Here is a 15,906-nt window from a genome sequence, read left to right as displayed (position 1 = left end):
AGTATCACTCCATGTCAAGCCAAAGAATAGGCTTATCGCCACGGCAAAGGGCTTCTAAGGAAGAACTCAAGGACAAAAATTATCACTGCAAAAAATAGACTATGAATTTCCTTGATCGACTTGTGAGGAGCGAGCAAGTATTACATTAAATCGTTGAGAAAAGTAAAGTATAGTCTTAAACATTGTATGATGTCATTGTTGTTGTATCATGTGTGTTGTATGGCTGTATTTTGTAATCTTTGACCAATTGAAAATTATAACTCTTATAAGGTAGTTTTGGTCCCCAAAGCTATGAAGGTTGATGCTCACTAAGAGATCAATAATAGCCTAATACGTAAAATAGCTATCAAACGGGAATCCGACCTCTTGAAGGGTCAGGATTCTCCCGATCCAGATTCATACCTCAAAGTAATTTAACGGTTCCTAAAGTTATGAAGGTTCGTGCTTATTAAGGGATCAAGAACGGCCTAATATACATAAAAGGGGATTTGCGAGGAGCTATTCGAAAAGGATTCGAATAAATGATTTAAAATGGTGTGTAAGGGTCAAACTTTAAGATTGTTTCTAACCCGTTATTAGTTTTGAGATGCATATATTTAAACATTAACCCCTAGTCTTAACTTGAAGATCGATGACATGTGTCCTCGAGACTTTAACCATGTAGGGGGTGAGGGCTCTTCGTTGACAACATGTTTAACGAGGTCGGGTCATTCAAATGAATTCTCGTTTCGTTAATACGTTTTATAGTAGTGAAGTCACGATAAATCATGACATCATTTAGTTCTACAGTTAACCAACATCATTTGTATTCGAATTGTCTTTTCTTCCATGTAATCAAATATGAGAAATTGACGCATCTATTTTGCTCATATTCTGAAATCCGTAGCTATTTTGCTCTTTTGCTTATGGTTCATCACATAGTCAATGATAGTACGTAAATGTGTCAATTTCTCATCAAATATACAATGTATGTATGTATGAATGAAAAAATAGTAAAAAATAAATGAATAAATATTGTTGTATACGATATAAATATAGAAGTTTTAAATGTTTTTAAAATTTAAGTTTATAAAGTCTGTGGCATTTAAGTTATAATAAAATTTACACTTCTTCGATGCCAGTTTCAACTTGATTATGTGGAGAAAATGTTGAGCAACAACCATTGCTCATGGAGCATTGATATGTGTTAGCGATCAGCCGCCGCCGCCGCACTCACAGAGTTGAGGTCCACTGACAAGTGTGGCCCACTGTGACTTACACGTTTTCTCACAACAGCAGTCCGTTGAGCGCTGATGATTATCATTTTTGTTACCCATGACGTTCGTGCAACATCATTTAGCTTTTGATGCCCCTTTTTTTCTTAAAAAAACGAAGAACAATCAAATAATAAATATCCTTACTTGAAAAAATTAATTATAATCTATAATCTAATTCTCTATTTTTTCATATTTCTGTTTTGTAAAATATATCCTTATTTTCTTTTGTTACATATTCCAAATTTTGAAGAATTGTAATGTATTAATTTAAATGCAACAAATATAGTTAATTGTACCATAATTCAAATCTATTACTCCATTTTTTTTCTTCCCAAATTTCTAGTTTAGGGAAATTCAATTATTTTTCCTCTATAACTAAAGCAATATCCGATTCCTATATAAACCCGAACTCAAAATTCTATGGAGTTTTCCCATTCATCAATTGCTCAAATGGATTCCCACAATTTCCTTGATAATTCTCTTAATTATCCATCTACAAACCCCAAATATCTAAACTTTATATATTTTCAATTATCATAAAATTTACCAAATTCTTTAACTAAAAACCTCTTAAATATAAAATTTTAATTTCTATATAACCTTTCCCTTACTTAAATTTTGGTTCCCGGCCACAACTCACAACGCCTTGTGTCTACAAAACACTTCTCATCATGCAAATTCGATTTGTTCAATAAATTAAGTCAAATATGAAAATAAAATAATTGAATTATGAACGACATTTGTCTCCGAAAATAATACATGGATAAGGTTACTAAATTATAATAAGTGAGATAAGGTCGAGAAAGCAAACATACTCCTCCTGAAATGGGACCAAGCAAAACACACTTCTGATAAGCATACAGACTTCTAAAATTAGAGAGGTTTTTATTGTGTGTGTCTGCGTTTTTGAATGTAATATTAAAATGAATATATTTATTTTTCCTTGAAATCAAAGTTTGAAATGTCGGGGTTTTTAGGAGAAATGTTGTCAAAATTGCGCATTTTTGGAACTCCAGCAAAAATGAGTCATATTGGTCGTTCCGCCACAAAGTTTCACCGAAATTGCGTCTTTTGGTCGTCAGGATTTCGGTGTCATTTCGTTCATGTATGTCATTTGTTGAAGGTTATGAAACAACATAAAATTGTGATGTTACATCGTTATGTCTTTGACCAAACCTTATACAATTTATTTGAGGGAACAAACACTGATTCGTGCAATTTCGGCGACTTCGCGATGATGGCACTCGGATGTCGATAATATCAGTGTGAAATCAACAAAGTTTCGACGACAACATGACAATAATGCTTTCATTTCGTCTGACGGCCGTCGTCTGCATTACGATAAACAAGTTCAAACTTCAAACGCAGCCATAGTCTCCAAATAAGAAAGCAACGGAGAAGAAAATTATTTATATTTAAAATGTCCTAATGGGCTTGGCCTTTTCAAAATAATGTATCAAACAGCATATCATGGAAGTAAACAATTTTAATGGGAGGTTTAAGGTTTAAAAAAAAACACTTTTAGATTGTTTTTTTAAAAAACTGACAGGTGTTTGGTAAGCTGTTTATAAAACAGTTGTTGCTGGTAACAAAAGCTGATTTTGCGTTTGGTAAAATAAATATATTATAGGAAAAAGACTAAAATAGACATGTTTTTAAAAATTAAATAATAATTATTAATACTCTTTTTAATAAACTATAAACTAAAACTATACTTAAAAAAAAATCTATAGCCTACTTAACAATGGCAAAAACGAATCAATAGAATAACTATGTATATGATATTTTGTTCTCTTTTATTACTGATTTTAAAAATAAATGGCATGAAGACTTATCAATGTGTATATATAATTGGTTGTCTTTTATGCAAACCAAACATTGAGAATAGTTCCCGGTCTCGAGATCCCTCCACTGCAGACAGCCCTCCCCTTGCACGAGCTACTGCGAATTCCTTCAGCCGCGCTTGTCAATCTGCCTCCAACACCATCACCATTGTCGACGCAGCGGTCAAAACCTCCACCCATCGCTGTGGCTTAGGAGTACTTATCCGGACCACTACGGGATTAGTACTCGCCTCCCGCATAGCACCTATCCACGCCCTCCTTGCTCCGGACATAGCAGAAGCCAAGGCAATCCTCGAAGGCCTCCATCTTGCAAAAGAACGCGATCTCCACCAGGTCACTATCATCTCTGACTGTCTTGCTACTGTTCAACTCCTGTCGTCTACGACTTTGCCGTGCATTGAACTTGGTCTAATTGTCGACGACATTCTGGATCTCCCAGCCACCTTTCCAGCTTGCAGCTTCCTTTTCTCCCCTCGTTCTACGAATGTCCCTGCTCATATTCTTGCTCAATTTGCTTTAAATTTTAATAATATTGCTACTTGGGACAACAATGCCCCACCTCATGTAATCTATGCAATTATTGCAGATAAACCTTTGTTTTGCACTGATGTGGAATGAAGTCTGGTCCTGACCTTTTTTAAAAAAAAAAAAAAATTGGGAATAGTTTTTGAAATACAGATCAATTCCTTCAATGATCTCTCTTTCTCCAGACTTGAAATTACTGAGAGAGCTTTTTAGGAATATTTTGATTTTTTTCTTGGGCATCTTTTTTGTCGTCAACTGAAGTGTGTCATGTTAGTGCATGCCTTTGTAGAAAATTTCTACGCGTAGATCTTTTTATTTTTTTTTTATTTTTAAGGCAGTTTTGCTGCAGTGGGGGTTGAACCCACGATCTCCACACATGCAGTGGTGTGGAATTACCACTAGGCTATCCTAGTTACTACTACGCGTAGATCTTTAACAATGCTATGGATAATTACGTGAGGATATTAAAGTAATTTTATATTAAATACAAAAACGTTTTTTCTAAAAGTTAAGATTCCTAACTTTTGTGACTCATGTACAATTTTTAAAATCGTTTTTAAAGTTTTTTTTTTCTAAAAACTGTTTTACCAAACAACAGGATTGCAGTTTGGTTTTTTCTAAAATAAAAAACAGGCTTAAAAAAGCTGTACCAAACACGCCCATATTTTCCTTAAAAAAATATGAAGTTTACAGATAATAAAGTCAGGGAAACGTAAATAATAAATGCATACAAGATATATGCATATATATATATACTAGAGGGGAAACGTGCTTCGCACGTGGGGGAGAAAGGGATAAATCCTCTCCAAAAATAAGAAAAAAGTGAAGTTTCTGCTGAGGAAATCGAAGGACAGGTAGATCACGGAGTGGAGCGTCGAGAAAGACAACTCTTTCTGCACTCTCCAAGAAGCCTTAGAAAAGGTCGATCCATGGCTCGGCTTCTTTGGAGGAAGCCATTAAAGTGTGGTTGGAAGGAGGTCTCCGCGGAGTCGTGTCGGAAGTCAAAGGCGTCTTCAGAAATCTCAGCGCGGTCAACAAAGTCAAAGAAGTCGATCCCTCGCTCCTAACATATGGCAAGCTCAAGTAAGCAAAAGCCACAGCCAAGCCTGAAACGTGAGATTTAGCTTAGATGAGAAAATGAATGGAGTTTTTAATCCGGTGTTTCCGTGTGTATTGTGTTGTACCAGCAACGTTCCTGAGGCCTTTAACGTGCAACATCTTATGGGGGTCCACGGAGTGATCGTTGACCACGGAGGCGATTTCCGAATTGGTCTAGAGCGACGAGATGACGGAGACAAAATCGAATCCGGTTTTCTTGCAGAAGGAGCTGTTGTTTCTATTGAAACTCATACCAGAATTGATACAGATTTGATATATTGTCATTGCTCTGTATGACATTGCTTATTATTATTGGTAGCCCTTGATTATGAGGCCGTAGTTAAAAAAATGATGTACATAATTTTTTCTCTTTTACAAACCAGGTTATTATCTGAAGTTCTGTATCATTTTTTTTTCCTCTGCTTCATATGTATGCCTGCAAGTTTTCCTCGGCCATTGTACTCTGCGTCGTTCTTCGACCAATGCTCGTTTGGTTGTAGTTGTATCACTTTTAAATATTGTAACCGCGAGTATCTCTCAGCTAGGGAAAAAAATGACGGCGACCAAACATTAAACGACATGCTAGTACTCTCATTATAATTCAGTCCATAAGAAAATAAAGTATAACAGAGAGAAGATTACAATAGCGAAATGTCTCTTGAAGCCCTGCATGATCACTCTCAGTGTCTTGAAGAACAACCTTGACATCAAGCCCTACATGATGACTTGATTCAAGCTTGTTTTAACGATAATATATAGGAAGCACATATAAGCTCAACGAGCTTATATCCATCAAATTGTTCTGCATAAAGTTTGTCAGAAAAAAAAAATTGTAGCTACTTCAACGTATTATTTAAAAGTCAACGAGCTTTCCGTGTGTATTCTTTAAAAGTCAAGGAAAGCATACTATATACAGAAAACAAAATCATAATATAAGTATGAACTAAATTTTCACAACCTAACCCCATACATGAATTAGCTGTGTCATAGGACCTACATACAGTCTGAGAGTAAAACTGTAAAACCTATAAGGCATCCATAAATGACCACACAAAGTATTACACTATCATTACAACTCCGATATGGAATCTTCCACAGGAAATCGGAAACAGAACGACGCAGACGTACCATCCAAATAGGAAATAAATAATCTACCAATATAAACAATTTAGCAATTTCAACATCCACAGACGACTACATATTGAGGTACGAATCTCCTAATATAAGTTTTAACCAGAACTCAAGGCAATTTTACGTGGTGATCATGTTGAATTGAAATCTTAAGAGCTGCTGTGAAATGGTGGAAATAACTGGGCTGTATCGCTGAAAGAAAAAAAGATATTTGACGTTGACATATAAGTACTGATGAGTTTAATTGATTGATCACACATAGCCTTTATACCTGGACATTATCGTAGAGCTCAAACAACAGAACTGTGAGTACTCTCTCTCCGACAACTGAACAACGTAAAGCTTTTTGCATTTCTGTAATGAACCTGGCAAACATCAGTAGAGAAATATTTAGCCTAAAATAGCAGTTTCATTTCGCAATGGATTTTGAAATATTACCTGTTGTATAACTGTTGAAGAACAACGACGTCATCCGAGGAAATAATCATATCTTATTTCGATATAGATGCGGAAGCCGGAAAAAAAAAATTCCACGATATGAAGTTAGGTTGAATATAATCATAACTGATCATAGAGCTTCAGCAAGCCTTAGTATATCATGATAAACAATATTTTTGGTGTATTTCTGATCAAGATTTGGAGATGGTGGTTGTAACAAAACTTTCACAGTGGATTTCTTTTTAGCTCGCGATAAGGCAACATATAGTTGACCATGAGAAAATACAGGTTGTGGTAAATATAAACCAACGTATTCTAAAGTTTGACCCTGAGCTTTGTTTATTGTCATGGCAAAGCATAAGCGAACCGGGAATTGAGTACGTCTAAATGAGAATGAATTATATTGTGCTTCCAATGGTAAGAATGGTATTCTTGGTAACAAAACAGTTTTCCCTTTATTTTGGCCGTCCGAGATTTCAGCTTGTATCAAGTTTTTCATGAAATTCCGACAAATAAGTCGTGTCCCATTAGATAACCCTTCTGCGGAGTTTATATTGCGTAATAACATAATAGGACAATTTTTTTTCAGTCGTAAATGATGTGGTGGAATTCCGTTTGGAGTTAATGAATTAAGGAAATCTAAATTAAAAGTTCTGTCTGTAGTTTCAATGGGTTCGTCGAAACTGAAATAAGTACAGACGGTTCCTACAAATTTGGAAGGAAAAAAAGAGACGTTAGAAGACATGGTTGTAGAAAATGTGCAAAATAATTTAGTAATGATGTAAAATGTAAATTATTGTAATACCTGGAAATGAATCGATTAAGAGGTCGTTTATGAAATCAACAGACTCGTTTTTTGGTGTCAGAATGACACGGTTGATGAGAGACGACTCAAAGTTCTCAGTAGAGAAGCAGGGGAAAACATGTTGGATCAACTCATGTAATGATGTTTCATTGTGAGTGAATGGAATGTTCATTTCTACAGGAATAGAAACATGTTCGTCGTTGTCAACATAATGACTGCCATTCCCAATTTGTAATAAAAAATCAGAAAATCCTTGATCAGAAGTGGCTCTGATATTATGATAAAGCTTATACTTAGTAAAGAAAGGCCATAAGTAAGAATTAACCAAAGCAGCATTGCTTATATCTGTTCGTGAGCCTTTAACAATAACAGGGAGCACTTGGCGAAAATCACCTCCCAATACAAATATCTTGCCGCCAAATAGTAAATCAGAACCTGTCAGATCACGAAATAAGCGATCAACTGATTCAATAATAAATCGATGCGTCATGGGTGCTTCATCCCATACAATAATTTTCGCCATACGTAATAAAGTAGCCAGACTGGACTGTTTGCTAATATTGCATTGCATGGACTGTTGGACTTCAAGAGGGATTTTAAAGCGAAAATGTGCTGTTCGACCACCTGGTAAAATTCCTGCTGCTACTCCTGAAGATGCAGTTGCAAGAGCGATAAAACCTTTTTTCCTAATATTTGCAAGTAAGCAACGATACAAAAAACTTTTTCCTGTTCCACCAGGCCCGTCCACGAAGAACAATCCTGGTAAATTTGAATCAACACATTGCATAACATGGTCAAAACACGTTCGTTGTTCAGCATTAAGTTCAAAATATGATTGCACGTCTTGCTCATTAATTGGAATTGTGCGCTCGTCATTAATGATTTTACTGCTCTGCTCGAGGAAGTCCACATTTATTTCAGAAGGGATAAGAGAATAATCATTAATGTTTTTTCCCAACATATCTAACATGTATTGTATTTCTTTGAGAGCTAGTAACTTCGCTACTTCTATTGAACCTCGGTGGTGAAGAAAATCTGAAGACATATCGTTTTTGTATTTATTCCATATTGAGGCTGGGTTTGCAACTGAGCAGTATGCAAGAATAACAACAAATAGATGACGCAGTTGTGAGGGCATATGAAGAGAACAAGCTTCTTCGAAACAACAATCATAATGATCATCTTCTTGTAAGAGACCCCGTAGTAAACATGCTTCTCTAAATGTTGCAGCCAAGTGGGAATTAACGGTGCGTAAATCTTCAAAAGATACTGGACCTTTACAATGAGAAAGTAATATTCGCAAATAGTATCGCTCCCCTTCAGCGGGATTAACTGAAACCATTCTTCCAATCATAATTTTCTTCTTTCGTTCAGTCCATATCTTTCCTTGCTTATTCCAAACGAAGTATTTTGGAATGTCTTTATACAATAATGATCTTGCTTTTGCACTACGAGTATTTAATTCAAAATAATCTGTAAGCATTGATACAGACGTTGACTCAGATGATAAAACACATTGAATATCTTGAGTGGCAGCGAAGGAAACAAGGTGTTTTCCTGGAAGATGTATTTGGAGAGCCAATACAGATGGTACCATTTCATTCAACGTAAACCCAAATATTCTCCATGCTCCTTCTGATGGTGTTACACATCGTGCTTGTTGAAAATTAGTGATTTCGTCAATATTGTGAGGGTGTGAATTGCTTTCCAGAGAAAACATAAGCCGATCGTGTCCTTTGTAAACATATTTATACAGATACTTAACAGCTTTTACAGTTGAACAGACTTCGACATTTAGATGGCAGTTAAATCTGGCTAATAACATAGGATTATACGGAACAACCCATCTGTTATCCAATTCTTTTCTTCGAACTATAACACGGGTACCCAAAATAGTTCGCTTATAAGTCGGGTAACAATCTTCACCTAATTTAGTATATTCAGAAAATTCTTTAGGGTAATGATTTTTGCATTCTTTTTTCTGATTCATACAAACATTTTTTGGATTTAAAAGACCACAAGGTCCGTGCATCATATGTTTAAGTACCAAAGAAAACAAATATGGTTGTTCAATTTCTGAAGGTATTTCTGCACACACATATTTGTCAACTTGTTCAGGGATATAAATTTTGAAGCTTGTCTTTAATATGACTAAGAAATGAACATGTGGTAACCCTCTCTTTTGAAATTCAACAACATAAACATAAGCTGCAATTGGTCCAAATATTTGATCGGTGATGAGATCTTTTTTTAGTTGCTCTAATTTAGCCTTGAAAATACGTGACGTCAGATCAGGCCGATTCTGTACCAGTTCAAATGGCTTTAATTCTTGTTGTATTTCAGGCCAATTAGGATTACAAGTCATGGTTATAAAAAGATCTGGTTTTCCGAATGTACGAACCAAAGTCATCGCATCTAAATATCTTCGTTGCATATCTCTTGGTCCACCAATAAAACTTGCTGGAAGCACAATACGTTTTCCAATTTCCGACCCTTTACGAATTCCTATTTCTATTGAGTCAACGAGACCTTGATATAAATCAGCACGAATATGTTGTTGATTTTTTCTGATAAAATTCAAACGATTTGCTTCTATTTTAACGTACATATCAACAATGTATTGTTGAAACAGGCGACCACTGTAGAGTAAAATTGACTGCTCATTCGGTCTGATTTGGAGTTTGTAACAATAATAATCACGACATGATACTCTAGGAGTTTGTTGTTGATTAGAGCAACCTAGCAAAGAAAATGAATATGGGAAGATATTATTACGTTGAGTGAAGTATATTAATCTCATGTTGCAGTGAATGAGTTGGTTGTAGTACAAGTAAAAAATTCAGACAGGAGGAAAGAAACATATATAATATTGCGTAGAATTGACTATTTAAATATAGTACTGACTATTTAAATTAGAGAACGAACATCACCTGCTTGTTCTGCAAGAAGCAAATCTTGAACATGAATATGAGGCGGCGGTGGTTGATTTCGACGGTTTAACGTGCGGCCAATATTAACGTGCCATCCAGTTTCACCGTACGGAAATAGAAGAGGATATTGTAGTGGATCATAACAACCGTAATCATAACCAATAGTATGTGTTTGATTATCTAGGCCATGAACAATGATGTCTCTATATGTACGATCGCTGGCAGAATTATCTTCCACCCAAACGGCTGCTACTTGAGAAACAGATGGTGCATTAAATACACGTTGATCAAGTCCAGGATTATCTTTTATAATTATTGAGAAGTCGTTAAGGTCAGAAATATTTATCAATGTTCTGAAAAACTTAGCGTATGGATTCATAGTAAGAATGGAGCGTAGTTTCTCAAGAACTTCCGTTAACAATAATCCAGAAAATCCTTGACGATTTTGGATCTCGTAATCAGTATCATGAAAATACAACTGTAGTGCAGATAGAAGTTGGTTTTGAGGATTTAATGGTTTTATCCAATGATGAATTTGACCTTGAACACGGAAAGTATATATACCACTATTCTGACGTAATAAATTCTCATCAAGATGAACCCCCATTGAACTAAATGCGAAACTTGAATTATAAATACGTATATACTGACGAAAATTGTTTGATTCTACTGATGAACCACAAAATAAATCTAATAGAGTCGAAGGAGAGTCATGAACTATCAAACGTATCTCTCCTGATGAACAACAAAAGGTGGGGGTTTCAAATTGGAATTTTACAGCGTCACAGAAAGAACAAGTTCTTCGGTCTGTCAAAACCACGGGCTGTTTTGGTAATTCGTAACCTCGAAATAATGGATCAACATGGATATCTGTGTACACATTTTTAAAGAAATGAATAATCAGTGTTTAAAATTAAGTATTTGATCAAAGAAATAGAGAAATGGATAAAATTATATCCTAATTCTCTTTCACCGGCCAAATGGATAATCCAGAACTGATAAAAGCAGGCAGCAGACCGACTATATAAGTGTAGAAAGCCCTTTTTATAAGAGGGAGTGTAAAAGTTCTGAAGTTACAAAATATAAATGACACAGCCAAGAAGCTAAAAATATGTCATTGTAAATATGGGAAGAAAAATCACGTACTAAGAAGACAAACTATATGCATCCTAAATAGACAGCTGTCGAACAAGTGTGAAAACAAAATCAGAACAGCAAAAGCGTGAAAGAGATTTGGATTTCATATTAACTTACTCTCTATATTCGGAAGTTCTTGCGCAAAGAATAATTGGCGTGCAGACATGTAGGGGACCTTAGACCGTTCGCATGTCGTCGTTAATTTCTTCTTTTTCTGGAAAATACATAATGTAAAAACAATGCAAGAACAAGTGTTGGTAACCTATATACTACTCTAAAAATATAATTGATCCCCAATCAATGAACATTTTAATTTTTTATCTAAACTATTTCTATTAGGGGGGGGACTATGTTTCTACATACGTACATGGAAGTATTTTTTTTCCAAATCCTAGTATTCTTAAGAGAAAGGAAGGTTTTCCCGAAAACATGTTTCTTCATGATGGAATCGCGATGAAAATAAATACTGTATTTATAAATAATTGATGTATGTTTCTACCTACGTACTGGGAAGTATTTTTTTTCCAAATCCTAATATTCTCAAGAGAAAGGAAGATTTTGCCGAAAACATGTTTCTTCATGATGGAATCGCGATGAAAATAAATACTGTGTTTATAAATAATTGATATACATATTCTAGTACCTTTATGTAAGAGTTCTTATTCTTCAACGCCAGAAAAGTACTCAGTACCGTTTCTGAAGGAACAGATTTAGAAGTGGTGTCAGTAGAAGTCCGTGCTCCTGCAGTACGTATTTATTACGTTATTAGGCAGGGATAACTACAACTTGTTGGACCAACATGATAGTAAAAGTAAGCAACATAAAATGAACACAAGTTGTAAAAGCGTGTAGCGTAAAGGAAATATGGTATAAGCTGAATATAGAAAAGCGTATATTTACCATTTGAGTGTGACTGTGCGGTTGATAGGAGAGGAAGAGTTTGCTGTAAAGAAACATGAAGTTATTAATGTAATAAGAAAATAAAACGTAGACAGCTGTTCGAATTCCTTATGATCCGCAATTGAAACAAGTTCTTGCTAATGGTTTAAAAAAGGGCTGGGGAAAGGAAAAAGAATTGCAAGTTCTTCCTTTCGAGAAAGGGGGTTTTTTCCTATTGATTGCAGCTTTCGCCAGATCAGAATCGCCCTAAGAAGACATGACAGCTAAAATGATCTTTAAAATTAATTCATTAGGCTTCTTGGAATAATTAATAACACAAGCAAATAAATTGTTAAAAAAACTATTCTAAATAAATAGCCCAAAAACTCAAATTCAATGAGGGTACTTCAATCTCTTATGTTAAACTAAAACGACTCCAAAAATTATAATAAACAGCTGAACTCATATTAGGCAAAGCTTTAATAACTCAAGCGGCTTCATGGAAAAAATCATGTAGTTATGTTGTTTAGCTTCAACATCAATAAAAACAATTCACAAAAGGGAACAGAACAAAATTGACAAGAAACCAGTTCAAAGGGTTCACATATCGTTGGAAAACATTCACAATCTAAAATCACACCAAAATGGAAAAAAAAAAATAGACAAAACACGAAATTGGATTATTATTTAGAGTAATCTAATTTAAAGGTGAAAACAGAAAGGATAAAACTCAGTAAATGTGTTTTGTGGTAATACCGTTTCCAAAGGTCGGGTAGTGGTCAAACCTAAATAGGTACTTAACACCATGTCTGAAGAAATGGAATCATCAATAGCTTCGGATGTGGATGCGTCGTCATTACCTGCGTATTAAGTATAGGGAAAAGATAATGCATATACAGTCAGTGGTTCAAAAAACAACTAATATAAATTGAAATATTAAAAAGATGACAAATGTAAAATAATAAGGACGTACTTAAATTGAAAGGCCGATGTGCAGGATTCTGTAAGCCAAGATTACGCTTACGCTTACATTTGGATACAATTGATGGAGGTTCAGAGGACCGGAGTTTCCGCTACAGAAAAGATACGAAAGCAATTATTTTGATGAGCGTCATTGTAAGAGGTAGCTAATTTAACACAACTAAATGATTTCTGACTGTAGAAGACATTTATACTAAATGATGCGCATTTTGGAACCGTTGAAGAGAGAAGTTTAGAAAGAAAAACCATAAACAGACCTTTTTATATTTTCTCGACCGAGTGGAGTCGCGATATGAAGCTAATATTGTAGCCGATGATATAGAATCTTCCGATCCTAAAAAGGACACCAACATACCAAGAAATGAACAAACGCCAAGGTCATGTAAGCATAGTAAAAGACTGACGATTATGATAAAAGTGCACCATAAAAAAAGAAGACATTAGCAAATATAATGGCTAACCTTCTTCAACCATTTTGTTCATGTGCGGAAATAAGATTCAGCAGTAAAACTGGTGTTGACAATCCTACAATGTCACGGCGATGGCAATTGCGTTGGACGTTTAAACCTGCTACAGAAAACCTATATCAGTTGATCCAATACTATTGTAATATGCAAGGTAGCACAGAATTAACAATGATCTGCACAATGGCCAAATCGATTCCATATACAATGCCCAATGTCCAATCCAACCAAATTTTATTTTTTTCAAGATGCTTAACCAAATTCTGACATTTCTTGAATTTTTTTTCTTTTTTCTTTTTCTTTTATTTTTGGTATTTAAAGGAAAAGGTAAAAGTTACAGTACAAGAGCCCAACACCCAAACAAGACCCAACAACTCTGGAGCAAAACAACAGTTCCTGAATTTTGATTGGCCGAGGATTTAACGGTTGAGAGAAAAATGTACATGTATGCACAACATAAACTTGTGAAATAAACAAGATCACACAATTATCAAAGAAGTGGATACATACTGGTAGTTTCCCATATGTCTGGTGGAATCTAAATTGAATTTGATTTAGATTTTCTAAATATAAAAATTTGATTTTGATACAGCAACTATGATTTAGCATTTCCTTTATGTATGGTTACTTTCCATTTTTTTTGTCCCAAGGATATAAGTTATATGAAAAGTGGCTCAAAGAAAACTTTTATGCTCATGATTTGAAAGTGCCAACATTTTTTTATGTTGTCTAAACTGCAGGCAAAACATGATCATTTAGACGTTCAAAGAATTGCTGTCAGATGTCTTGGACTTCTTGGGTTGTTAGAGAGAAAACAAAGCAAAGATATAGGGAGGCAATTATTGCTCTCTTTTGCTAAAGGACTTGCACGAATAGGCATAATGGCCTCTAAGACATTAATTGATCTCAGGATGTGGCATAATCCTGACATTGATCTTATACCTCACGTAACTAAGCTCAGTAGCTATACAATATCTAATCAAGAACGAACCATGGGAACCATTGGATATCAGATCAGTAGATATGGTACCATGGGTTAGATTGATTGTCAATATCGTGGTTGTTTCTGATCATCATTAACTAAGTTCAGTAGCTTGTATTTCAGCAGTGAAACAAAAGACTTGCAACAGTACATGTGTATAAAAAAAATATAGGAGAGATACCTTGAGATGATCAGGCATGCGCTTAAACTCCTTTACAAGATCCTTCTCCAACGGAGATGCTCCGGAAACTTGAACTAAAAGTCTTTGCATCAGCTGGATCGCCACTTGATCTGCCGAGCCGAAATTAAGCAAAACAAGAACTCTGCACAATGCCAAAATGTAGGACTTCACCATTAACAATCCACACTCTTGAAATCATAACGAGATCAATCAATCTAATTGAAACTCAATCAATAAGTCAGCCCAAAATCTCAATCAACCAAAAACCATGAATCACCAACGAAATCAATCCAAACAACCATGATTTCGGAATCCCCAAATCAGATGCCAATTTCAAACCTTAGAAATAACAATTTAAAAACCCCTAATTTACAAACCTAAAAGTCTGGAACCCGATGACGAAGACAGCGAAATCGGGCGGCCGAGATTCTTCGGAAGCGTCGTTGCCAGCGAGGACAGAGCAGAGGTCAGCGACGGGGCGGAAGCGGCTTGGCAGAGGCGGACTCGGCGGCGGGCGTCGAGTGAGCGCGAGGACAGAGAGGAAGAGATGGCGGCGCCCGGTCGCTGGTCGCGCAGTCGGCAGAGGCGCGCGCGCAGTCGGGGTCGGCGCTCGCGCGGGAGAGAGGGAGCGGGTGAGAGAGAGGAAGAGGGAGAAAGGGTAGTGGCGCTGTTCAGGAGAGAGGGGACGAGAGTCAGTGACAGCGGGGAGGTGAGGGAGAGAGGCGGTGAGGAAGAATGGAGAAGAAGAAATAAACTGAACGAATTTGATTGGAGAAAATAAGATGAACAGTAAATAACGATAGGCACTTATAATATAGGAGAGATATATATATATATATATAAACATGAATTGTAATTAAATAAAATTTGTATATATTTAACAAGATATATGTATTAATTATTAACAGGATATATGTATATATATATATATATATATATATATATATATAATAGGATCTCTAATATATCTTGATTATGTCACTTTCAAATAATAAAATTTTAACTTAGCAATAAAAAATTGTATCATGAAAATTAATTTAATTGCATAAAAAACTAAAAAAATAATATACAAAAAATATAAAACATAAACTGAGTATATATACATATATATATATATGTCTAGTATTTTGCAATATTATTTCTGTCGTAATTTTTATATTTGATCGTAATTGATACAATTTTTTCAAATTTTCACATTATTTATGTCACAATTTCTATAGTTCACCACAATTTCGTATTTTTTTAAGACCAGATT

The 15,906-nt window shown here is 35.2% G+C and overlaps 2 protein-coding genes across 2 annotated transcripts; both read right to left on the bottom strand.

The window, feature by feature from the left end:
- Window positions 1-7,062: 7,062 nt before the first annotated feature.
- Window positions 7,063-8,694, bottom strand: LOC149388245 (uncharacterized). Its single transcript, XM_089622381.1, has one exon. The coding sequence runs from the start codon at window positions 8,692-8,694 to the stop codon at window positions 7,063-7,065; it is 1,632 nt and encodes a 543-aa protein (XP_089478507.1).
- A 1,310-nt stretch (window positions 8,695-10,004) lies between these two features.
- Window positions 10,005-15,427, bottom strand: LOC149388244 (uncharacterized). The gene is made up of 10 exons (XM_089622380.1): window positions 15,029-15,427; window positions 14,652-14,793; window positions 13,486-13,591; window positions 13,282-13,358; window positions 13,017-13,116; window positions 12,800-12,903; window positions 12,065-12,107; window positions 11,808-11,905; window positions 11,282-11,378; window positions 10,005-10,897 (listed from the first exon to the last, which is right to left on the bottom strand). The coding sequence occupies exons 3-10, from the start codon at window positions 13,505-13,507 to the stop codon at window positions 10,005-10,007; spliced, it is 1,434 nt and encodes a 477-aa protein (XP_089478506.1). The 5' UTR covers window positions 13,508-13,591; window positions 14,652-14,793; window positions 15,029-15,427.
- Window positions 15,428-15,906: the final 479 nt, after the last annotated feature.

Source organism: Urtica dioica, chromosome 8, assembly GCF_054948205.1.
Source record: "Urtica dioica subsp. dioica isolate 48M chromosome 8, U.dioica_male_clone48M_v1_H2, whole genome shotgun sequence".
Taxonomy (NCBI): domain Eukaryota; kingdom Viridiplantae; phylum Streptophyta; class Magnoliopsida; order Rosales; family Urticaceae; genus Urtica; species Urtica dioica.
This window is presented reverse-complemented; position numbering and strand designations above follow the sequence as displayed.